At 43.4% G+C, this 26522-nt stretch overlaps 5 protein-coding genes across 5 annotated transcripts in view; 3 read left to right on the top strand and 2 right to left on the bottom strand.

Annotated features, from left to right (window-relative positions):
* LOC126561166 (prothoracicostatic peptides) overlaps positions 1-23461 on the bottom strand; it is a 244615-nt gene extending 221154 nt beyond the window's left edge. Inside the window, exons 1-2 of the mRNA XM_050217116.1 lie at positions 23119-23461; positions 22885-23036 (exon numbers count right to left, since the gene is read on the bottom strand). Of these exons, the coding sequence (XP_050073073.1) occupies positions 22912-23036; positions 23119-23461 (468 nt within the window). The 3' untranslated portion in view covers positions 22885-22911. The remainder of the gene's footprint in view (positions 1-22884; positions 23037-23118) is intronic.
* On the top strand, positions 2796-9883 carry LOC126561940 (calpain-D). The gene is made up of 12 exons (XM_050218325.1): positions 2796-3048; positions 3784-4430; positions 4997-5207; positions 5312-5430; positions 5497-5655; positions 5903-7411; positions 8277-8385; positions 8465-8620; positions 8694-8805; positions 8897-9163; positions 9245-9391; positions 9710-9883. Exons 1-12 carry the CDS (start codon positions 2846-2848, stop codon positions 9881-9883), a joined length of 3813 nt encoding a protein of 1270 aa, XP_050074282.1. The 5' UTR covers positions 2796-2845.
* On the bottom strand, positions 13001-14611 carry LOC126559360 (caspase-like). The gene is made up of 3 exons (XM_050215510.1): positions 14482-14611; positions 14127-14380; positions 13001-13560 (listed from the first exon to the last, which is right to left on the bottom strand). Exons 1-3 carry the CDS (start codon positions 14604-14606, stop codon positions 13004-13006), a joined length of 936 nt encoding a protein of 311 aa, XP_050071467.1. The 5' UTR covers positions 14607-14611; the 3' UTR covers positions 13001-13003.
* Positions 15984-17057, top strand: LOC126559057 (dnaJ homolog subfamily C member 25 homolog). The gene has a single exon (XM_050215166.1). The coding sequence runs from the start codon at positions 16035-16037 to the stop codon at positions 17055-17057; it is 1023 nt and encodes a 340-aa protein (XP_050071123.1). The 5' UTR covers positions 15984-16034.
* On the top strand, positions 18036-21809 carry LOC126560077 (derlin-2). Its single transcript, XM_050216241.1, has 7 exons — positions 18036-18137; positions 18353-18453; positions 18955-19100; positions 19173-19260; positions 21266-21388; positions 21473-21636; positions 21716-21809. Exons 2-7 carry the CDS (start codon positions 18361-18363, stop codon positions 21807-21809), a joined length of 708 nt encoding a protein of 235 aa, XP_050072198.1. The 5' UTR covers positions 18036-18137; positions 18353-18360.
* Positions 23462-26522: the final 3061 nt, after the last annotated feature.

Raw genomic sequence — 26522 nt, 5'->3', positions numbered from 1 at the left:
TAAGTGAAAAGTAACTATGTTTGTTCAAGCTACATACAAGGGCTGTTTTTACTACAGCAACCAAGTCTATAGAAAACAGCAATAGGCACACCATCCTCTTTAAACAAACTCATTAAGCTTTGTATATATCCACAGTTTGATGAGTGCTTTGGTTATCGATTTTCTATATATATTTTAAATTGCTTTGAAGTTTCGTTCCTAATATGCGTCGAATGATAATCCTAACCTATGGGAAACATGTGACGAAAGCGGGTAACTGATAAGCAAGTTACCAAGCCAAAACACACAGCTCGTTTACATATAAGTGCTAAGATGGTAGTTTCCTTTAGTAGATAAGACAATTTGCATTCGAAATTTGAAACAAGAGAGTTGGGGTTTGATCTACCTTGGCTTACACAAACTGCAGGCATATTGTTTTGTTTGGGGGTGGGGGGATGGTTAATGAAGTTAAACCAACGACGTTGTTGTTCAATTTTCGGATATGATAGTACTTCGTATAACTGATTCAACTTGATGTGCTTAATATGATTGCCAATGCACCCGTTTTGCATGTTTGCTTTGAAATGCAATTGAGTAATAAAGAGAAAAGAAAACACTGATGTTAATCGGAACAATTTCTACGAGTTTAAAGACACGTTACGGATTATAATCAGTAACATTATCAATAAGTAATAAAAGATAAGCTTTTTATTGTGTGTTTTGTATTCAAATTTGGTTTAAATGTATGAATTTCTAAAGAAGAAAGTATGCCTTGGTGTTTTGTTTCATAATATATAATTTTTCTTGACAGTACGGCGACGTGCTGTCATATAAAAAATACAAAATATATTTTATTTCATTAATATAGCCCGATCAAACTGTCTCATTTTGTCATCATTTTGCCCATGAGACAATGTACCCAGCCTCCGAAGATGCGTGAAGTCCTAACGATCATCGAGTTTCGTGAACGCCACCCCTTGCGTTCAAAGACACTACCGCACGATGTTATATAGAATTCTGAATTGTGAATTGTGAAGCTTCAATATTAATCTGCTGCTATCAAACCATCGGGTGTCATCTGAACTTCAGAGATCATCTTCTGTAAGTTAAATCCGATTTTAGCATACGCTAATGAATGATGATCATTGTTTTTAGGCTCTCCTGTATAGCAGAAGCTTGCCAGAGGATCAAGCAAGATACGAGGCTCCAGTCCTACACTTAGCAACAGATGAGATGCTCAAAAATCTCAACCAGCCTTACTATAGCTTTAGGAGCTGGAACTTCTTTTTCTTGGGTCAACGACCTACTAGGTCACGAAGGCCATCTAATGGTTAAATAGACATTGCTGGTGCCACGCGGTAGGATAGTTAGTCCTCAATAAGCGGGAACGGCCTGGATGGGTTTTAAACTAGAACTTTATAGAACCTCGGAACCCAGACTCGGAGCTAAGGACATCAAAATAGACTATAGTCGTGTCATCAAAATGGCACCGGAAGACTCAACCTGCGTAAAACCTTTTCATGCTTCAACGTGGATAGATAAAGCTATCCAATAGCTATATAGAGAAAGGCTTGATTTAAACTAGTATGATACCTTTACTCCGGAATATTGGATTGGCAGGCGATGGCTCTAGATCGTTCAGAGGTTCAAGACGGTTCAGAGGACTTACGCACCATATAATTACGCAAATGAGAGTGAATTTTATGATCATTTACCAGTTAGTTTTAAAATACATTGATATTGATGCTGCGTCCAATTTAACTGATTTGGGGATATCCAAACTAATATAAAAGTAGGATTTTGCAGACTGATGAAATTGTATTCTTATTCTACCTTACCTTAGAGACCAGAGTTTCCGATATACGCATCAGTCTAAATCCGCGCTTTTCCGGGAAGCCTAGCTTTTTGTTCCACATACACACGCACACACACACATTGCAGACTTTCCAAGAACACTCTCACGCTATCTTCACGTCATGAAAACAATGGAGCACAATTTTTCTAAAAACACATTTGTTTCTACGTATGCATCGAACGATCGATCGGATTTCTACACAGAATATTTTCCAAAACTACACTTACACTATTTTGAGATTTAAAACACTGATCCTTTTCGTCTCACAATTCGTCCTTTGATACGAATTCCTCTATCTTCTATTCTTCTATTCCTTACTGAAACACGCGAAAATATCTTAAATTTTAATCACTATCAACTTTCGAGGTGTTCTTACATTAGCGCAGACAACCGTTGTACGTACAATTCCAATAGCCGTTTTTCCTTTGAATTATTATTTGTTTGCCGCCACAGTATTGAAGGTTTTTGAATTGCATATCGCTCAGATGACGGACTTTTTTTGAGGTAAATAGTTTCTTCCCTGCCGAAAAGGTTCAACATTGTAGCTTTTTCAATTTCAATGTAATTTGCTTAGCAAATTGTGTTTCTAATTAGTAAAATATTTATCCCGTTGGGTCGTGTTAAAAAAAAATCGGACGAATAATGTGCGCAATACCGGCCAAACTGTCAAACTAATCCTACAACAAACGCAAGATACAGCCATACGTCAACTGAGGCGGTGCTCTATAAACACGCATTTGGTCAAACGTCTGCCAAAACGTCACCCAGCCTGTCACTGGATTTTCTTCAACACCAACCTGTCAGGGCACTGGATTTTCTTCAACACCTACCATGAATCGATACCGTGCGTGAAACAAAAACAGAATTGATTGGAGCGAACCACACACACGCAAACTAAAAGAAGAAAAAAAAGTAGCCAAAGAAGCGGAAGGGCAAATCTATATGGCTACTCGGTAGAGGCCCGTGTACTGGAGTGGAGTTCAAAATGCACAGTACGTAAAATGTGTCAAAATGGGTACGATTGCATCGGTGCTCCAGTGGTATTGTACGAAATGCAACTACCTAAACCCAACGGAAAGCGTACGATGCCTTAGGTGTCGAACATTTCGCAAAGAAGGCAGAAACGTCGACCTGATCCACCATCAACTGCACGCCAGCAACGACGGCAACATACCCGTTTCGTCATCGTGCGTTCGCATGAAGGATGTGAATAGGTAAAGTGCCGTGTTGTCCCCCTCCTCTCTTAGCTTGTGTTTTTTTTTTACAGACAGGGTCTTTGTGATTTCCTGCACCATTAACCATACTTCCTAGCGAAACACGGAACGAACTAGCATGTTGCACCGTTCCCTAAATGTCCCGCCGTGGTTCAAAAACGAACTCCCGACGTAAAGCTCCATGAAGTTGAGGCTCCAAGCAGCACCCGGAACTAGTGGTGGGAACTCCGGAGTGTGTTAATGCATCCACTCCGACTTCGACGTATAAAAACTGGAGTTTACTCTGGATTAATCCTGAGTTTGCTACAGAGTAATTATTCCGGAGTCACTCTGAAGTAATGCGAAGTTTACTCCGCATTGATTCCGCATTCTCTCAGACAATAACAGTATTTGTTCTGTAACACAAAACATTATTACAAATACTTTTTTGGTTAGTAGAATGCGGATTTATTACGGAACGGAGAATACTCCGGTGTACAGTGGAGTAAACTCTGGATTCATCAGGAGTAAACTTCCGAATGCCTCGAAGTCAGATTGATCCGAATCCGGGAAAAATGAGGAACTACCCATCACTACCTGGAATCTGACTCCGGGGGGAAGGTTTTTGTTTTCTTCTTCTGATGACTTTGCACCACCTTGCTCACTCACACTCACGTTACTAATGTATATACTCCAAAACACAAACCACCCTCCATGTTTCCACCGTTTTTATTTTATTTCAAATTTTATTTGCAGAAAACTAGTTTCGAACGATTGCTTATTTCGCGTGATAGACAGCCTAGCGCTAGCGCACAAAAACATTAACCGGAAGAAAATCGAACGATCGTTTGTGCATCCGGTGCCGGATCCCCGGTGCTGCTGGAACCGGAAACGGTATCTGTCGCAGCCGAGCATCAACCGCAAATGGAATTGCCACCGATGCCGGGCGTACAATCGTAGCGTTTCCTGGCACTGCATCAACTGTGAAGCACTGAGCGTGATCGCGCCCGTTTACAAAGACACGATCCGGAAGCCACTGACGACGCCGCTTACTTGCAGAAACACCGAGCACGGCACCGCGCTACCACCGTACGCACCGTCGTGTCGCCTTAAAGCTTCCCGCAGCATGGAACACGTCGGCGCGGCCCGGTGTCGGTTTTGCATCTACAATCAGTTTAGCTTCGAGAGCGATGCATCGCAGGCGTGCTGTTGCTGCTGCCGCACCACAAAACCTGCCCGTGGTCTGCCGGAATCGTCCAACTATCGTGAGCAGGGCATTACGACGATTACGAAACGGACGGGCGGACTGATTGTGGTACCATCGACGACGCCAAGATTTATAGACAATTCCACGGCCAGCGTACGGCTCAAGGATGGCAGTAAAACGAAGGGACAAACAACAGGTACCTTTTTCATTGAGCAGATCAAAAGTTACAAGCTTTCTTATCCAGAAAAAAGCAAACTACTATACAAAATGGATGCCCTACCCGGGTGTAGGTGGTTGTAAAAGTAGTGATGTAGTTTTTATCATTAAAACGAAGGTTAAAGACGTCTCATATCATATCTCGACGACGTCTCATTTTTGGTGCGAGTTCATTGAATGCACGAAAACAACTGGAAAAAATTTAAGGATCATACCCGTGTTTTCCACTATTTTTTCGCGAATTACAACCACAGAAAACTATTAAAATCTTCATAATTAAAGCGCACACAATTGAATGAATCTGTTCACCAACTCAAACAACTGACAACTCATGAATAAGCAGAAAAATCTCCAAGCAACCGGAAATTTTCCGTAACTTTTCATAGATTTTGGTATTTGCTCTTACGCGGGCACAGTAACCATTGTAATGTTAAGATCACAGAGTCTCATTGTGGAACAAAACAACATGTAATGGCTCATATTAGGCCATGAATGCCTAACAGTGCCTATCCGGGATGCGTACTAACCATTTTGTTTAACTTGCAGGGAAAAAAGTTCCCCCCTCATCGACGGGTGCGCTGGAACCAATCTATGCAGTTATCAACAAGGAAGCGAAGCGCAAAAATATTAACAAAATCACGAGCGACGCTGTAAATAATAATGCACCGATCACTAGCGTTAATCAACCGGCACATGCGAAGGAATCGCTACGGGACGATTACGCAAACCTTCCAACACCGATGAGCTGTAAAAATGGGTAACGGCACGCGTTGCAGGATGAGCCGCCGGCAGTAGCCGAACATATTTCATGCTTAACATTCATTTAACGATGTTTTTCACATTTTTTTTTCTTCTTTTTAGGAAATCAGAGAAAGAGGATGAAACGTTCAATAATACTACTAGCGCGTGCAGTGAAAAAATTGCAGCTAAATGCAAATATAATAAGCAACTATCCAACTATAAGAATAATTTTGATAAAGGTTAGTAAAACAAAATGGGTAGATTGGATGAATTTATTTATTCTTTTAATCTTTATTTTTTTGCAGTTAATTATCACGGCGGTGATCATGATATTTTTTCCGTTATGGATGAATATAGCACGCATCAGAATTCCACGATACTAGAGTTAGATAATATTCCTGCGATCGTTAAGGTACCGATAGCGAGTTTCGAGCAGGATCTAGAAGACGAGTGGTGCACGAAATGTAAGTCAAATTTGTTCTACTGTTGGATCATTTGCCAATTATTGCACACCTGAGGAGACTTTTCAGAGATTTTATGTCTGAGACCGATCCGAACAACTATTTCGATACAATCCGAAATAGTATTAGCTCTTTCTGTTACATTCTCCGTGTTTATTCTGTATTTTCGGTAAGTTTTTGTTTTGCTAATACAAAAAACCGTTTTTTTTGTTTCTCTTTTCCATCGCCACCAAACACCTCACCCCAAAAGCTTCTAAAGCGACAGACGAAAAGGAATGGTCGTGCCGGAAGTGTACGCTAGTGAACACTAGTACCGCACTAGCGTGCATCGCCTGCGGTGGCTCGAAGCTCCGCAGCATCTGCAACGTCGAGGAGATGACGCTGAAGAAGGGCGAGTTTTGGACGTGCCACAAATGCACGCTCAAGAACTCGATCGTACAGCCCGACTGCAGTGCCTGCAAATCGTTACGCCCGTCGGTGAAGGGTTCCGGTGTGCTGGTGGTAAACGAATCGCTTGCCACGAACCGGCTGATACTAGGTCAGTGCGATGAACCGTCGAACAGTAGCCGCTCGAGTTCGGCACTCGGGCACCCTGGTACACCAATCGATTCGGGCGCCATTCCAAAGCAGCAGCTGCAGCAGCAACAGCAATCGCTGCAACCGCAAGGTCCACCACCACCGCCCCAATCGCCCCAATCGGGCGTAACGGTAAAATCGATCGTACCCTCGATGCAGGTATCGATACCGAAACGTACCTGGCAGTGTCCGGCCTGCACGTACGAAAACTCGCTCGCCTGCGTCGTGTGCGATATCTGCTCAAGCCACCGGCACATCGATACCGGTTGTCTCGTCTGGCAGCAGCAGCAGCAGCTGCAGAAAAACAATCGGCTCGAGGAGAACCAACGTCAGCTGGACGATCTGGAGGCGCTCAATCGCTGGAAAAGCATCATAGAGTACTGCGTCGAGAATGGGCAAGCGTTCGTGGACGATTCGTTTCCACCGGCAACGAAAAGTCTATACTATCAGCCTTCGTCTAACATCGAGTGTAATCCCGTTGCCCAATGGCGCCGACCGCATGAAATCCTTTGCGAAGGTGGCAACCAATCGACGCCGCCGTGGGCCGTTTTTCGGACGCCACTACCATCCGACATTTGTCAAGGTGTGCTCGGCAACTGTTGGCTACTGAGCGCACTGGCCGTGCTGGCCGAACGCGAAGATCTCGTGAAGGAAGTACTGCTGACGAAAGAGATCTGTCCGCAGGGTGCGTACCAGGTGAAGCTATGCAAGGATGGCCGCTGGACGACGGTGCTGGTAGATGATCTGCTACCGTGCGACAAACGGGGCCATCTCGTGTATTCCCAGGCAAAGCGAAAACAGCTGTGGGTACCGCTGATCGAGAAAGCGGTCGCGAAGATACACGGCTGCTACGAAGCGCTTGTGTCCGGGCGTGCGATCGAAGGTTTGGCAACACTGACCGGAGCACCGTGCGAAAGCATTCCGCTGCAAGCCAGCTCACTGCCACTGCCGAGCGAGGACGATCTGGACCGGGATCTGATATGGGCGCAGTTGCTGAGCTCCAGGTTAGTTAAGTTTCTGATGGGTGCCAGTTGTGGTGGCGGTAACATGAAGGTGGATGAGGATGAGTATCAGAGGAAGGGACTGCGGCCGCGGCACGCCTACTCCGTGCTGGACGTGCGGGATATTAAAGGACATAGGCTGTTGAAACTGCGCAATCCGTGGGGACACTTTTCCTGGCAAGGTACATTATCCAACTCAATCACTCAAGCCCACCCCACGCCCTCCCTTTGAATACTTTTTTTTTGCACTTCAGCCTGTAGCATTAGATTAGATTTTTCAGTTTTTCTTTCCCAGTCTGCCCCCCCTTCTGTCGCTCTCTATTGTTCTGATATGTATTTTACTGCCATGTCCTGTTTAGTTGCACCTTGCTTGTTTTACTTTAACAGACGGGCAAATAAGTCTTAGTCCTAACTACGAATTTTTGGCCAAATTCAATTTTGTGCCGCAATCCATACATCAATCAGGGCTACAACTTATCTACCCGTCTGTTAATGATTTGAATTTTACGTATAATGCCAATAATGCAGAGGTTTTCGGGTCAAAAGACAAAAATACCCTGGGAAGATTCGAATCGAATTGGATCCTAATTTTGATTTGTAGAAAAGATTTCAGAAAAAAATATACCAGGAATAAACATATGAACGCTTTTTTGTTTGAACGAATAGACCCTGCAAAAAGCACGCGTGTCCCTCGGCAATGCCAGTAGCCACTAAATTTGAAATTGGGTTGGTTATAACCTTCCCTCTTGGCTGCCGCTTTTCTATCATCGCGCACAATATGAATAAGATAACATTAAAATTGCCACACAAATATTCAGCCTCTACGTTACTACGCTTGTAAAAAATTTGTATGAAGCCACTGCGCCACTGTACTTATGCACTTTTGTCGTTTTCTTCTTGCTTGTTATTTCGGATCCTTTTGACCGTATGTTTTTTTTTTTTTTTTGTAATGTATTATTTCTCTGTATACAACACAAAAGCCACATTCACCGTACAAACTGCAATGCAGGATGAAACATTTTACTGATTATTTTCCCGTACCCGTAGGAGACTGGTCCGATGATTCGGAACTGTGGACGGACGAGTTGCGTGACAGTCTAATGCCACACGGTGGTTCGGAAGGTGTGTTTTGGATTTCATTCGAAGATGTATTGAGGTAGGAAGGATGGTGGATATCAGTCAGCCAAACGATATCACACCCAATCGTCTAATGATTCGCTTATTTTCACTCCTAGATACTTTGACTGCATCGATATATGCAAGGTGCGGTCGGAATGGAACGAGGTGCGACTATTTGGCACGCTGCAACCGCTCCGAGCTTTATCGTGCGTGCTAATAACGGTCCTCGAACCGACCGAAGCAGAATTTACCCTCTTCCAGGAAGGGCAAAGGTATGACCAACGAATCCACCGACGGGAAGTCAATGTTTCTACTGACAGTTTTGTATCCTCCTTTTTATTATAGAAATTCGGAAAAATCACAACGCTCCCAGCTCGATCTTTGCGTGGTGTTGTTTCGGACGCGCAATCCGGCAAACCCTGAGGTGGGCCGATTGGTCGAGCACAGTAAACGGCAGGTAAAACGCGTTAAACGTGGAGAGTTTCCCTCCCGCAAACCAGAAGTGCGCCACTTGTTTTATTATTCTTTTGGTTCCTTTCCCGTGTAAGGTGCGTGGGTTCGTTGGCTGCCACAAGATGCTCGAAACGGACCTATACATGCTGGTTTGTCTCGCGTTCAATCACTGGCACACAGGAATTGACGACTTTATGCAGTATCCGCAGTGTGTGCTAGCGATACACAGCTCCAAACGGTTGCTGGTGGAACAAATTACACCGCCTCCATTCCTGCTGGCCGATGCAATCATCAATCTTACCCTGGCCAAGGGTCAGCGGCATGAGGGTCGGGAGGGGATGACGGCGTACTATCTAACAAAGGTAAGCCATGCCGGTGAATAGTTGAAGAGTGTTTTTTGTTTTGAAATATATATTTACTACTTACGGCTCTCGCCACTACAGGGATGGGCCGGTTTGGTTGTGATGGTCGAGAATCGGCACGAAAACAAGTGGATACACGTCAAGTGTGACTGCCAGGAAAGCTACAACGTTGTTTCGACGCGTGGCGAACTCAAGACGGTTGATTCCGTCCCACCGTTACAGCGGCAGGTGAGCGAGACCACATTATTGATGGAAACTCCGAAGTGGATTCAACAATCCATTCCGACTCCGACGTACAAAAACCGGATGCAACTTTGGAAAAAAAAATCCGGAGAAGTCCGGGTGTTAAATCCGAATTTGAATCCACAGTAATTCGCCATATTAACTCCGAATTGAACTCTGGAGTGCACCGCGGAATCAACTGAAGGTTACTCCGGATTGGTCGGGCGTTCTTTTTATTAATCGGATTAATTAGACTACGGGAAAAATTTACATACACGAAAAACAGTTCGGTTCCGTTACTTAAGCATATCTCTGCCCTTTCAGGTGATTATAGTGCTGACACAGCTGGAAGGCAGCGGTGGATTTAGCATAGCGCACCGTTTAACGCACCGTTTGGCAAATTCGGGCGGTTTGCACGACTGGGGACCACCGTCCTCTACGCACTATCCGCCGATCGAGAACGTGTCCGAGCTACACTCACCGCGCATGATTACCTAGAGGAAGCCGATCACAACCACAAGCGAAAGCATGCTGTGTAAATGCGCTATCGTAGCAAAAACAACAGCAGGGGTGGACCAATTCTGTTGTGTTTTGCGTGGCTCAACCAGGCGGCTAAACCTGTGCCCCGGGATGTGTATCCCGTGTGCTGGGTCGCTTTGACTATTTTATTACATCCGTAGCGGGATCTAGTGGCGAAGTCCTAGGAGTCGTCTTCTTGCACACAAACACATACACACACACAAGATAAGAAGCTGACGCACGGGACGAAACGAGAGAAAACGGGACCCGAAATGACGGATCCTCACAATCGACGTGGAGACGTGTGTGTTGTTGTTAGGTAGCGACGGGGCGCGCACGTTAGCGAATACGTCCTACATACGAAACTCTCAAAATATTCATTGCTCTGATATTGATACAAATAAAAATCTCCATAGCCCACAGAGACACACCTTCACATGTTACGAATATTGGTTGGTTCTTTTCTTTGAATGTGTACGTGTACGTGCATCTCATCTGTTACTGTTCACGACTGTTACGCAACTTGGAGTGTCCGATATCCACGTAAACTTGTTGCAAACTTTCCGTGCGATGCTCCTCTCCTGCGAATCGCTTCTTCCGAATTGTGATACGGTAACAGGTGGGTAGATAAGTTGTAGTCCTGATGTATAAATTGTGGTGCAAATAATGAATTAAAAATTTAAAACACACATGCATGAATTTGATATCTTCCAGTTGATTAGATGATGAGTTATGAGAGTATTGAATGGAGCAACTTCTGACTCCAACTTCTGAAAACACTGTTCAAACCAAACAATGGCTTGATAAGTCTTACCCGTACTCTGCACTATCACCTACAAACATTAAGTTAATTTTGAGTTTAGTTTTGTTGCCCAAAACTCAAACCGAAAGAGGTTGTTGCGCCAGAAAATTAAAAACAAAAGTCCATAAAATGTCGTGTTCTGTCACTATCGTTTATTCGACCTCTTTCTTAGCCGTTTACAAACTTCCCAACCCCATTCAATCACATTTAATGATGTCCATCATTCAACAAAAAGGAACAAAACTTCCAGACACAATGCTGATCAATATTTGATTGCAGTAAATGAACGAAACATGGTAGTGGTAACATTCATATGACCTTAAAAGACGCGACAACCTTTTGCCAATGTCGTATGGGAGAGCCTTCAGCATACCGATTGACCGCGGAGCCTTATACAGACACAAATGTTGTTCGTTTTTTTTTCCTCCCAAAACACGATTGTTGTAGGAGTTAAATGTATTTGATCTAGTAAAACAAACCACCTCCTACCCAAACACAAGCAGATAGCATCGATGACGGGGATCCAGAGATAAATTTGTTTGAGTTGAGTTAAAATTTGAGCTAGAATAAGCAGCAAGCCGGTCCTCTAAGAATTATCTAAGAATTTAGATGAACTGATCGATACCACGATACCCTTCGACTGAGAAGGGATATCTTTAAAGCATAATTTTTATACCCACATTTATGTCCTTTTATTGTGGTTGGGTAATGTAAAAACAAATCACATTAACGACAAAACGAAACTGGAAATGATTTGTAACCGAACGACGATTAAAATTTGTTAAATTTATCGCCGTTCCAGCTTATAATTATAATTAAAAGATCAAATTGATAACACTATTAGACACAAATAGTGCAAAAGCACTATTTCGCACACAAAAACCACAAAGCCGGAAGTGTGAATTGGGTTTTTTTTCTTATCCAATCATAAATCTCCCAACACAACTAACGTTATCGTGAAACGCAAAGGAAACAGTAGAATGAAATGCTGCAATTACTATTTATTACCATTTTTTAAAGTTCTTTTTGTTTAAGTAGAAAATAAAAAGGGACACACACCAGACATACTAATTGAGGTAAGAGCGTCATTTTTATTCCCTAAATCGCGCTTCGAAACGTTTCTCACGCCTATCCTACTTATAACCGGGTGTAAATAGCGTAAATATGTATATTTGCTCGCATGTTTTGTGGTTTTGTCTTTCCGTTTCACTTTTGTTTATCTTTCTCTTTTATCACCTTTCGTTTTTCAGTGCGCAATGTGTGTGTGCGTGCGCTTGTATTACATTAAAATTTTCCCTTATTTTCTTTTTCTATTTAAACCGAATTATAAGGCGATTTTTTTTTTGCAATCGACCGTAACCATTCGTGTGCCTTTTCTAACAATTCCTTTTTATTTTGTGTTTTAGCACAGGCAGCGGATAAAATTGTCTCTTCGGGGGTACATCCAACTATCACATCGGTACTGCTTTCTGAATATTTGTTTGTTTGTTTCGATTGCGTAGCCAACTTATAAACGCATGGGCTGTTTTTTTTGTAATCTTAAATTAAGTAGTTGTAGTAAAAAATTGGCAAAACGAATTTGTCTTTGTTCGGCACTAAATTTGACTAAATAAAAAAAGAAACTTAAATTAGTACTCCTGCTCATGTTCCTGGACTACTTTGTACGCGGTTGTACAAAGCTTCTCACAATCATCGTTTCAAAATATATTATCAAAGTAATCAATGTGTTACGTATTTGTTTGCTTTTCTTTAGGAGATCAATTTGGTTTGGAAAGGCAATAGGTTCTCTCTGTGTGTATATAGCTTAAAACATAGATGAAATCATAGCATAAAGAGCATTTAAAGTATATAAAAAAAGTAGAGCACATCTTACGCCAATAAAGGATTCAAATGGCAACATCCCAATGAAAGATGTCTATCGAGTATTGGGGCAGCATAGGCTTTTTGTGGTTTTTGGAACGCATTAAAGACTAAACTTTTAAAAAATCAAATACATTCGAAAACCTTTTTTGTCTCAAAATGTTGTTGTGGTGTTGCTGGTGCGTTTTCTTATTTTATTCTTTTCTTCTTGGCAACCAACGCACGCACATGAGCAACTTCGGAATGGTAAATCTAATACCCAAAAGTTGATTTGAATTTTAGTGAGAAAAAAAAAGAAAAAGAAAATATTTTAAAAATAAAGGCATGGCGGAATTTGCTTTCCTGTCTCTCCTTACTCCACTGTGCACTGTGCAGTTTTGCTTAGTTCGCCCCATCTGTAGCCCAGCGGATGCTAAGAGTTTGGGAGATTATGGGTTTTAAAACGGTTTCTTCTCCCCGAAACGCAGCAAACGGGTGAGCATGGTGGTGGTGCACGGAATCTGCTTCTGCTGGTGCATCATCGGGATGTCCGGCGTGTTCGATTCGAAATCGTACGCGACGCGCTGCGTCACGAACGTTAGCAGCGTCAGCAGATCGTACTTGCGACCGTGCTGGTTCAGCTCGTGGCAGAGCGACTGCATAAACCACGAACCCTTCTGCGTGTTGCGCCACGAGTAGAACCCGGGTATGGTGGAGTAGGCGATCAGGAAGTCGGCGTGCGTCGGTATTTTGAACGTCATCGAGGACGAGCTGTCCGTTTCGGTGCGATCCTTGGAGGCGAGCAGCACACCACCGTCCAGCTGATCACCCTGGCAGGCCTGTATGAAGAATAGTTTCGGTTTGCCGGCCAAAGTGGGACAGTGGTTGGCCGTGAAGTACGACCATACGACGTCCAGCTTGTACTGGCAGTCCTTTGCGTACAGGTAGCCGAGCTCACCGTGCGATAAGATCGTTACCAGTATGCAGTCGGCATCCGTGTGATCCATCTGCGACACTGGTCCGGACCAGAAAAGGAGAATAAAATAAAATTAGAAGGCAGAAGAAAAAAAGATCACCAGGCGTTACTAAGCGTACGATCCGATATGGGAGTCTCGCTTAGTAGCATTTCGGAGGCCATATGATTCGCATGCCCTTAAAATAACACAGTGAGCCAGACGCGCTCATATAAGGTAACTCATGCTGAAAGTATTCCATGCATGGGCATGCCAGACCCCCCCCCCCCACCCATTAGTTGGCGATGCCTTTGTTTGTGGGTTTTTTTTATGTTGCCGCTGCAACAGATGGCTCTGTGGCACACTAGTGTTGGGAAATTTGTTGAAAAAAAAGGAACGAAACGGAACGAGAAATGCAAACGGACATGGGGTACAGATGAACCGAAAAAAAACCTCAGCAATATTTAAAAAAAATCTTTGAAATCGAAATCATTAATTCACTTGGGAACGGAACTGTTTTGAAAAAAGGATAGGAACGGAACTATTTTGCTACGTTCGGACCGGAACGGCCAACATTATTGCACGCATTCAAGGGACAGTAGGGGTGATGGAGGATGGTTATGCTTACCTCGTTCTACCTCCCTCTGCAGATCGCGTAGCTTTAGATCCTTGAACACGTGCACCTCAAAGTCTAGGCCCTTGAGGGTGGCGGTCAGATTTTCGCAATCGACGTTCGTACCCGCGCGGGCCTTCAGCTGTGGAACGTCGAAGTTTTCATGGTTGAAAATCAGCGCCAAACCGCGCCGTTTATGATTCATGTTGTAGTCGGACGCATACCGCTCGACGGGCATCCGAGCCTTGATGCGATGGTCAAACAGTTCGCTGTAACGGGAAGGGCAGACACAAAGAAGTGGGTAACGAAGAAGCATTCAGCTTTTCAATGTAAGTAAGCAAACAAAAACAAAAAAGCGCCGTGTACTTACTGGCCCTTCCGTGAACCGAGAGCATCATTAACGTCGTGTGCAAGATGGGCATTGTTGCCGCAGTCGTCCAGTACGTGCTCGCTGTGCAGTTCAGCGCGAACGTCGACAACGTCGGGCATGCTCATGGTGAAACTATTTACCGTCCGCCAGCCGCGGATGAACGCAACAGACACAAAATGAACGAAATAAAAATGGCCCTTTATCGAACACCACCTCTAGGGACAATGTGGCACAGGACTAGACGAAATCACACACACACATATGCAAATAAAACACGCACAAAGGGCAGCAATACGTTTAATCCGTTTGGTGTAGGAATTTGGTTGATTGATAGCAGCGGCGCCGTCGTTTTATTTGAAAGTGTGTACTAATTTTGAAGGCGTGATGCGCGTTCCAGCAGGAGTATTTCCGAGCGCGTTGTTTCCGAAAGCGTCGCTGAACTTGTTTAGTTTGCTTTCGTTTATTCGTGGAGCCTTCGAGCCTTCTGGGTCACGGATAATCGGGCAGCACGGATCATGCGGAGTTTGAACGAAAAAAGCGCAAAAACAGCTAGGAAGCCCGAATTATCAACTTGAGTTCAGTGCTAGCCGCGTTCTGTTAAGCACTGACTACACGTTTCTTGGTTGAAACAATTTTCATAATTTTAATTTTCACCCAAAACAAATTAGGTTGGTCGGTCCGATATCGGAAGGTTTTGGAAATGCACATCCTTAGGAAATGTCCATCCATCCGGTGTTCACCTGCTTTTCTTCACCCCATCGTTTCGTGTAGCGCTGAAAATCTATTGCCGTTTTCGCTAGTTCTTTCCGCTAAAGTTCTTATTCTGCGTTCAGGGCATTATTCGGAAGTAGGCACAAGGATTTCTGTGCTGGAGCATATGAATTCCGGGAAGTGAAAGACACGCGAACCACTGTTAATCAGTCGTCACCAAATACACTGTTTTCACTTAATTTACCTGCAAATCTGCCAGCAATCTTTATCCCAATCGTTCGCTGAGTGTCTTCTGATGATTTCTGATTGATTTTTTTTAATCTAAAAAGATGGAATTTACCCTAATCATGAATGAAAAATATGGACACAAACATCCGTACAACTTACTTTCATACTTTTTCATTTTCCAATGATGCTGGCTGCCTTTGAACAAAATCACGACTAAGTCCCAGAAGAGCGAGAGCGAAGAAAGGCAATAGAATGTTAGAAAGAGATGGGCTGTGAATGAACCAACGACGGTAGTAACGACATTCAAGCTTGTATAGTCGAGGGGGTTGAGGAAGCATAGAAACGCATAGAAATGGGTGGAAATTGTGAAACAAAGCTAGTTGGGTAGCTCCGCACTCTTCTAAAATTTTAATTATAGTTCACTAGTAGAGAAAAATTATTGTCGGTTCGCTTCATTCGTCTCATCGTTTAACAGCAGCTTTATTACGCTGCTGAGCTGAAGTGCGCAACTACAGCGTATGTATGCACCTATGTTTACAATCGATGCTGTCAACAGAGGACGGCATGAATAATCCGTGACGTTTCGACCAACCGGGATTTGCTCCGGACACAGGATGACGACGGCAGCACAAATTTTGGGCTGGTGTTTGGTAATTTTCGGATGCTGTGCTACCACCGGCCATGGCCACTACATCGACCAGTTCTACTGTGGGCCGGACAACTGCTACGAACTGCTGGGCGTGTCGCGCGAAAGTACCAAGCAGGAGATAGCGAAATCGTACCGCCAGCTCGCCCGCAAGTATCATCCGGATGTGCACCATGGTGTCGAGCAGAAGCAAACGGCGGAAGAATCTTTCAAAAAGATAGCGACCGCGTACGAGGTGCTGAAGGATGAGGAATCGCGCAACGATTACAACTACATGCTGGACAATCCGCAAGCGTACTATGCACACTTCTACCGGTACTATCGCCGAAAGGCGAAGATTGACGTTCGACTGGTGATTGTGGTGACGATAAGCATCATCTCCTGCATACAGTACGTGACACGATGGCAACGGTACGATACGGCGATCAAGTACTTCATGTCGCTGCCCAAATACCGCAACAAAGCGCTGGAAATGATCAACCAGTCCGGCTGCAACGGAGCGGCAGGCGGTAATGGTAAGCATGGCCGCACCAAACTGTCCAAGGCGGAACAGAAGAAGGAACACGACGAACAGATACGGAAGGTGATCGAGAACAACATGGACATACAGGGTGCGTACGCGAAGCCTGAAATACGGGACATACTCTGGATACAGCTGTTTCTGCTACCGTACACGATCGGTCGCTATATGTGCTGGGTCGGCCGGTGGGTTTGGAAGTTTAACGTGCTAAAGCAACCGTACGGACGGGAAGAGCAGCTGTACCTGATACGGAAGCATATGCGACTGACCGCGGTACAGTTCGATTCGATCGAACCGGACACGGTGGAACAGTTCCTCCGGCAACAGCTCTGGATCAAGTCCAACTTTGACCGGTGGAAGGTGGAGCAGGAAAATGAGAAAAAGAAACAGATGGCAGACAATCCACGGTACAAGGCGTATCGCCGGTACATGAAAAATCACGGCCCGGGACGACTTACGTTTGAGGAGTGATTTTATTTTCCCGCCGGGAGAAATGAGCTATCGTTAAGACGGTTGTTTAAAATTTGTTTTATTTTTTTTTTGTTCACTGGCTTGCTGTTTAGCTGAATATTTTGCTGTAAAATGTCTGTATTTATTTATTGAGCCTCTTTAAACTCTCTTCTCTCCTTCTCTCTCTCTCTCTGTGACCACCGAGAAATAACAAGTGGCGTTGAATAAAGCGTTCAAATTTTCAATACTTTCCATCTTACAAAGGATTTTTATTCGCCATTTTCAAACAAATTGTGGAAAGTGGAAGGAAGCTTTGATTTGGTCCAAAAAGAGATCGATTTTAGAGAAACTAGGTGATAGGAGCAATCTAATTTTATTTTTTGCCGCAGAATCAGTTTATTGAATTGCTTATGCTTTGAAAAATTTGCTATGAACCATTATTCATAATCATAGTTCATCGTTGTTTGATGATGCGTAGAAGCGTAATAACGGTATTTTACCGTTAGGCAGATGATCGAACCATTTGAAAGACACGTGGCCAAACTAATCGATTTTGAATTCGATGCTATGATACGGTTTAAAAGAGTTATGAGTTATAGGAAAGTTATTACCGAAATGCTTAAAATTTAGTTTATTATTTTAAAAATACTTGAATTAGCATTTGTTTGAAATGAGAACGAAAATAGAGATTTTTTTTTAATTATCCTCGGCCATTGTCACCATTCAGGAATCGTCATTAAGAAAATCTGTTGCATTGATAATCAGCAGGGAAGTAAATGGATATAATAAACAGGATAAATCTTGGCAATTTTTTCTTATTTATAACCACTTTTGGTTCATCCATTTTCGTGTACGGACGCACTTGACAGTTGAGGATTTGTCATGTGTGGTGTTGTGTACGGGGAACACGAGCAAAATATAAACGTCATCGACGCCCGTGCATTCGATTGGTACACGACAGAAATGATTCCAGCAGCAGTGTACACAGTCAGCTTATTTTGATCCGTACATTTTGCTCCCATCCATGCATGTAATACACGTCTAGTTTTTCGCTCACTCTTCCAATCGAAACATCCATTCGTGTCCCCAGCTCGCGTTGAGGTAACTAACCCTAATCCAGTACCCAAACGTACCTAGTTTTGTTTACTTTACAGATAACAGGAACGAAATGAAAAACGAAGACGAAACTCCCGACTGGGGTCGATGATGATAAAGCATGTGACAACACATCAACGCACAGTACCGTCCGCGACTGCGGGCAAATCGGCAATACCAAACAATAACACGGTAACGGATTTCGCTTGTTTCGTTTTTAGGATGCACAATGGCATACCAAAGCATTCGCCAAGAATATCTCCAGATACCGATAGTAACACGCGTCTACTCGACGGCATGCATCATCACAACACTATCCGTGGTAAGTAGCAGATTGTGCAGTGTAGGGATGAGAATAACAACTCTTTTCAAACCTACTTGGGAACAACTCTTTTGGGAGTCGTTTTAGCAAGTCAGTAAGGGGCCCTTAACTCAAAACTAAAGTGCTGAGCGAGGGGGCTTCAAGGTATCCTGTGAAAATTTCTTACATACTTCCACTTTTAACCTCAATTAACTTTGAATGAGATAGTTTGCATCGGGATTGCTGCGCTTCGAACCCCCAGTTTTAAAAACTATTTTCGATTCAAATTACAAAAGAGTTTAAACGATTTTCGCGATTGGAATCCCTCCGGCGACTGTTAACTTCTTGGGAGGGAGCTTGATAATGACGACTCCCAAAAGAATTTAAACACACTTTGTGATTCGGATCCCGAGCTCTCTTTGTGAGGAGTTGATTTAAATCATTAATTCATTCTTACTCAGTACCCACAACACTAGTGCAGTTCTGTGTAATTTCTCTAAGAATCCTTTTTTTCCATTTCAGCACCTCGACATCGTCACCCCCTTTCAACTATACTTTAATCCAAAGCTCATCTTCGAACACTACCAGCTATGGCGCATCTGCACAACGTTTCTGTTCTTCGGTACCTTTGGGTTTAACTTCCTATTTAATATGATATTCACATTTCGGTAAGCCAAACTTGCTCGCTCCTGGGCAGCTAGATTGATGCGATGTAAAACGCTTCCCATTCTCATTTACAGCTATTGCCGGATGCTAGAGGAAAATTCGTTTCGCGGGCGAAGCTCAGATTTTGTTACAATGTTTTTATTCGGTGGAACGGTGTTGGTGGTATCCTTTTAAAAGAATCTAATATTTCTGTGTGCTGTATTTTTTATTATTAAATTATACTATTATCTGTCTGGGCCGATGGTTGGATCTTCACACAACAGGAACTGCTATCGAATTCCGTACGGAGGATTTCCTGCCCGGCACGGGTGTGAAATGGTGTTATGCCAGTAATGAAAGGCCCAAAACCCCCTGAAACCTTGATTGCAGAGTCAAAGAAGAAAATGGTCTGTCAACAAGGATTGTTGAAAGTTTTATCTTGAAAATAATCCTATAACTTAGAGCTAGGTCAGCAGTACGAAGAGAGTACGGACAGACGAAGAATTAAGACGGACACAGAAAGACGAGAACGAAAGAGAACGGTCTTTACACGGCAGGACCGGAGTTCAAATTCAATCCGGACTGTTCGTGGTTACATGGTTATTAGCAAGTCTTAGCAAGCCATTCCATGTTCGGCATGATCTATCCATTAGTTCGTTGAGCCAATATATGCAGTATATGCAGGGATGGGACGAGAGTAAAGACCTGAAAGATTGCAAGGAAGGTAGTAGGCAGCAAACAGCCTCAAACTATTTTTAGTTTAGACAATTCTGACGATTACAGCCTCAGTATCTGTCCAATATAGAGCTATTAAATGAGGTAGCCAGGCTTTGTTTGCGATGTTTGTCGTAGAACAGCAATCAAGATGATGATGAGAAATTAAAATTAAAAGAAGATTAAAATTGATTGATCCATCTGAAACTTGAGAGAAGAGGATAAATGATTACAATATACAGTATATCGTGTTTCCAATGCCAGAAGATCTCTTTTTATCCTGGGATATTTACAGTGAATTAAAGAGTCGGAGAAATTTTCCATAGGAGAAAAAAATATTTTATGTCCTCAACAAATAGTAGATGACCGTAGGGAGGAAGGGTAGAACAGATATCATTGATAAATAGAAGGAAATAGACGGGACTTGACAAAAACTCATGTCATCAAAATAAAACAGTAGCCCAGAGAGAGGAACCCATCCTAACTCGCATATCATGCTCTTCGTTGATAACGATAGCGATAAGAACTCTATGGCAGCTGACACATTTGTTCTGAAACCGAGCTGAAGACATACAAACTGACCATCCATTCTGTTCATGCCTTGGCGAGCAGAGCTGAAACTACAGTAGCGGACACGTCTAGAGATTGCCCTCTTGATTTAGCTTTTGCAGGTCCGCTCTCACTGCTCCGCATATAATTTCAGCGAGAGTATAGAGAGCAGTAGATTCGTGGTGTTAAGCTGTTTCATTAGCGCTTGTAGGAAGATTAGCTCGCCTGGAATCGGATCTACAAAAGCACATCAATGTTCCATGGCACAAGTGTAGTAGCTGCCTATAACACATCCGGTCGAAACTAGCCTTGACATCTGGATAAATAGCGTCCACTTGGTCATCGGAACCCGGGCGTTCTATACAAAAAAGATACGAAGAGCTTGAGATTCAACTACCAAAAGAGTCCTGGAATCAGTCTATGGAGTATAGGACTGATCCAAGTCTCTTTTTCTGTCCATGAGAATATTAAAAATGCACTTTAATCCTTTTTCCTGTATAAAGGCACAATTATAGAAAGAAAGCAACTTCATGTATTTAGGTTAGGTATTTAGGTTTTGTAAAGTCAGGTGTATCATATCCGGACCGTTCTCTTGTAATGAGAGCTTTCCTAGTCTAGTAAGCGAATCGATAGTTCTAGCGCGTGACGTAACAGAGTTAAGCCAAGAAGAAGAATTCCGATGAAAAAAACCACGATATTGTTGGGTAGTTGAGAAGAGTAGACTGACAACTCCTGCACAGACACTGTGACGCTTTTAATTGTTTGTTGAAGTAAGTTCAAAGCACCTGCTAGGTTCGTTTCGTTTCTTTCTGAAAATCAACTAGTTCCGTTCCGTTGCGAAAAAATGGAGCTTTTGTCGATACGCAAGGGTGAATTATATGACACGCTGATTCTCATTATTTTCCTTACATCAACGATTCGCTAGATTTGTGCGTTGTTTGTTAACTTACTTTTCTTAGGTCAAGCTTTTACCATTATGCTGGTGTACGTCTGGTCCCGAAGGAATCCATTCGTTAGGATGAACTTTTTTGGTGTTTTGAATTTCCAGGTAAATTCTAATCAGAGTTTCCAAGGTTTTCGCATTGCATCAAAAAATTAATGCCGTTCCGGACCATTTCCGTACCATTTGCAGGCACCGTACCTACCATGGGTTTTGCTCGGATTTTCCGTGCTAATTGGTAATACCATTTGGGTGGATCTGATTGGTATCGTGGTGGGCCACACGTACTACTTCCTCGAGGATGTACTACCAAATCAGCCCGGTGGCATGAAGATTCTTAAAACGCCTCGAATTCTGTACGTATGAGGCAGCACACTGTAATGTATCTCTATGCTGGTATTAATTTTCCCTTGCTTCGCTTCTCTTTCCATGCAGAAAACTGTTATTCGACGAAGCGACAGAGGATCCAAACTACGTAGCGCTACCAGAAGATCAGCCGGGTGGATTTAACTGGAGGAGAAACAACTAATCCTGCAGCACCAGTCACGGTTCGAGGTTAGAGCAAATGTGACATACGCAAATCAATAAAAGTCTGTTTTGCAAGACTATTTGCTAAAAACCAAAACAACCAGTAGTTGTAGTGGAATCGGTGGAACTGGTGTGAAGCACCAGTGGCACCAGTGAAGGGTTGCGCTGAATAGGACTTTACCCGAAACGATGTACAGCAGCATGGTCACGCTAGGAGTTTTTTTGTTTTATTTTTATTTTCCGCGCGCAAAAAGCATTGCGGCCCGGTGGTAGAGGCGATAATGGTGCCGGTCTACACACGACAGGACCGGTGTACAAATCCCAACCGGAGACCGTTCGTTCCCCTCGCAGTGAGCGGCTGACCATCTAACTACGTGGTTTCTGAAAGTCTAGTAAAGGCATTCGATCGCCGGGGCGTGACCTTAATAGGTCGTTAAGCCGAGAAGAAGAAAGAGCATCGCGTTGCTGTCGATGTCGCTCTTGCATACGGCTGCCCGCATCCGAACCAAACAATTACAATAAAATGAAGTCAAAGAAGCCAAAAATAATAGGCCAACGAGGACCTTTCGAGGTTCTAGAGTCATAGAAGAAGAAAGAAGAAGATATCTAAGCCAAATATCTTTAATAGTTTTTTTTCTTCGTTTTGTTTCGTATATGTATACATTAATCTTCAAACTGCGCCGTTCGATTACTGGCGATAAAGTGTGGATTGTTATTATACCGGGATGATTCATTAAAGCGATGTATACAACTAGCCCTTTTGTTGGTGTGAATAATAGTGTATATGTGTGTATGTGTATTTCAGGACAACATTTGCATTTCTTTTTGTAAGGTTTAAGGTAGCGTAAGACTTTTGAACGTGAAGTTGACGATAACGAGATCCAAAATCGTACTGCTGCAACGGTTACTGTGTGCCAAGCTCCTTAGCCAACGATCTTTGCCTCCACCAGCCGCAAGGGATACAACATTTGAGAAGCGGCGTGCTAATGGGGTTCCTTCTCTGTGGTATTAATCATCAGCCACTACGAACTGCTAGGCTCAAGTACATGTAGATACACATAGTTAGATAAATCTACTGCTACTGCTGCCGCAGCAGTCGCTTATTAATAGCTCCGACTAAGTTCTTGTCGTTTGCCCCAAGCCGCTGCCAGCTTGTCCCACTTGTCAGCCCGCTTGCCCCAAAGTCCTTTCAAATTATTCCATCCTGGTTCTCGTTTGCCCCATGCCGCTGCAAAAGAATAAAAATTATAGCAGTAGGCTTCAAATCTGTATGCACGTCCTGACCCTAGAAATCGCCAAATTCAACCTACCACCGATCCTGGTCCATCCAGAATTCCGCGAACCCGCACGCTTTCCCCAGGCCGCATTCATCTTGCTCCAGCTTCGTTTTGCATCGCCGTTGAGATGCGGATAGCCGAGGCGCGCTGCGATACCATCGGCCGTCTCGTAGTCGTCCGGGTTGCTGCCACCCACCTGCCGGCTGTCGTGGTCCAACGAGTCCAGCAATCCGTTCAGGCTCGCCATCTTGCTGTGATCGAGCTCCGGGTAATTGGGATCGTTTGGTAATACGCGCTCGTCCGAGCTTTGGCAGCTGCAGTGTAGCACGGACATGAGCGTGACGACCAAGCAAAGCAGAGAGCGATGCATTTTCATCAGGCTCTGGGTGTAGGCTGAGCAAAGATTTTTTTTCCAGATCAAGATATAATATTTTACCGTTGAAAGTGAGTTCTATCAAAAGTTCTATTACAATCGGTGTACGTAGTTGTAGTATGATGGACCTGTGGATGCATTTCCGAGTTTCAATAAAGCGTTGAAATAGAAGTCCAATATTAAAAGATATGTATGCAGTCGGTAATTGTAGGATTTTGATTTGAGGATTAAACTCTGGACATTCTCTGATGAAACAGTCTATGTATCGCTTAGGAATTGACCGATGTATTTTAAATGCTGAGGGTATAAATACTAGATTCAATTCCAAATGGTCTACACAACGTAAACAGGCAAAAAACCATTAAGATTGGAGTTTAAGTTTGCAATAAGGCTTTTAAAAATGGAGGTCACCCAGCGTCGAATCCTATGAAGCTGTACTGTTGGACAAACATGCTTCATATGCGAAAAACTGGTCCAAACTGGAGGATCTACCGCTCATCGATAGTCTCTATGGGTAGCGCTTATTCATACAGTTGATCTAACACTTCTGAAATGGCTGTGCCATTAAATGATGTTCCGAGGCACTATAAAAGTCTCCAAACAAATTTTTTTGGTGTTGCTGTGTGCTGCCTTCCATGAGAGCTTATTCTGGTGCAATAACCCTTAAGCGTCCTTAACACTCCTTGCAATTGCTCCACGCTTCGACACTCAGTGCGAAACTATGTTTACACAACATTCATCAAATGGAGTCCCAATATTTTTTCTCTCTTTCTCTCTCTCTCTCTCTCTCTCTCTCTCTCTCTCTCTCGGGGGAGTTACGAGGCGTGATAAATATGAGATGATTGCGTTGAGTTTCGCTTCTTTTGTTTGTGCCATCTTCCGGTTCCAGGCCCCGAACATCAGTGACAAACGTTAGAGAACTGTGCTCATCGCCAACGCAGCTGCCGAAGCTAAATGGATGTTTGTCCGGACGGAATGACACGCGTAAGAAATACTCAACACGTGTCCGGTACAGGCGAGAGCTGTTACACATTTACGACTATTGAACGCACTGCTAATAGCTTGGGTGGGACGTTGTATTTTTAGGATGCTTTCATCTGGATGTATCTGTAGCATGTACTACTGACATGTGTTAAGTGTTGTTATGGAGTTACATTTTGTTACCTACCCAAATGTGATCTTTTTGGGATGAATAGTATAAGGTATTATAGCTGACGTTGGAGATCAAAGCACTCGCTAATTTCCCACGTCTAGACTATATATTTTTCCTTTTCACAGAATATTCTTATATGGCACTAAAACCTCTTGAAGTTTTGTTTCTACCATTTCTGGCATCCTCGACTCCATTCAATTGAGCCAGCCAAATAGACTACTATATGAAGGGATGGTCGATACAGAGTGGTTCAGGTTAGCAACAGATACCTCTATCATTCGTTCGTTTACTACTTCCATGTTATTAGTGACTCTTGGAGCAAGTATTCCTGCTTTGAATATCTCCAATAAGATGTTATTGTACCCCAATATAGAGGAAGTCCTGCGGCCGATATGGTATTGACATCAGTTTTCACACGGCAGTACTGTGTATTGAACCTCGTCTGGAACGTCTCCTCGTACGCAGGACTTACCATCGATCGAGTGAAGAAAACTATATAAATAAATCCATCAATGGGCGGCCAAGACCTCCCATGTTTGTAGAGCCTAAGATATTCAATTCCAAATAATTTCAATGTCCAATACTATCCACTAGAAAGGCCAATTCGAATCACTGCCAAAACATACTTCTCCCAACTTAAGAAGAAAAGACTCCAAAAGCCTTTTCTGCAGACGATGCATCTGTTCAGCGATAATCGAGTGTGTGTGCTTTTTGTTGGAACTGCAACAGAGCTGGGTTGCATAAATCAACCTTCATTATCTTTTCGCACTTCAGTGACGAGTCGCTAGTTGAAGGAAGTTATACTCCGAATGAGTGCCTACATAAATGATGTAAAAGATTACAGCTTATTATGCTAATCTTTTCCTCTCGCCTTTTACATCTTGTTACACACTGTGCGGAAAGGATGCATTTGCATCTATTCAAGAGAACAGCTTCCAATATACAGAGAGTGGATATCATGTAGATGTGAAACGGGACTGCAGAGAAAGCTTGGAGAAACTTCCAAAGCAGTTGAAATTGAACATTTGAATTGACACGATGCAGAGGTTGTTTGATAACCGGATTCCCACTGCTGACACATTTGACACTTGAACTACTTAGTCTAATTAGTGCATCTGATCAAGCACGCATCCTACGCAGCTTTCTCCTACGACAGTGTCTAATATAGAGTATTCACTATCTAATTTCGCACACCTTCGTTTGTCGTTAAAAATCCCTGCTACAACAGGTTACAGACAACAACAAAAATCCCCCAATCACGCACCAACGTATGCTGCTTCAAACACTGGCAAGTCACTCAACAGAACTGCGACAACCGCCGCCAAACTGCACGTGCTTATATACCCGCCAACCCGGCGAACAACGCTTCGAGGCGCAATCTGTGCACGAGTGCCGGGGCGTGCCTGCGCACGAAGTCCAAACCGCCATCACGATTGGGAAAGAATTCAAATGCTAGGTCCTTAGGATGATGTGTAAGTGTTGCTGTTGTGTGGTTTTTTTTTTCTCTCTTGGCTAAATCATAACCGAACGCTGCTACACTTTGGGCAGAGTGCTTACAGTACCGGACAAATGCAAACAAACGAAACACAATTAGACACGATTTGTGCGATGCACACGATGCACACCATCACACCGGTACCGGCTATGTGTAATGAAAGCAGAAATAACTGGGAGATGTGCTTAATAGATGATGCTCCATCGCAAAACGGGCACGAGACACCATGCGTCTCCATAGGGTTTCACCGTAGCAAGGTGCAAGGCTTATATTGATTAATTTACCCGCTTTCCAGTTTACAGTTACGCGTTTCGCTATTTTATTGTCACTGAAGTAATGATTATGCTGTAGAAGAAAGGGCTTCGTAAATGGTATGCATTTTTCCGCGAGGAAATAGATTTTCTAATTTTGGGTTT

The sequence above is a fragment of the Anopheles maculipalpis genome, chromosome X (assembly GCF_943734695.1).
Source record: "Anopheles maculipalpis chromosome X, idAnoMacuDA_375_x, whole genome shotgun sequence".
Lineage (NCBI taxonomy): Eukaryota > Metazoa > Arthropoda > Insecta > Diptera > Culicidae > Anopheles > Anopheles maculipalpis.
This window is presented reverse-complemented; position numbering and strand designations above follow the sequence as displayed.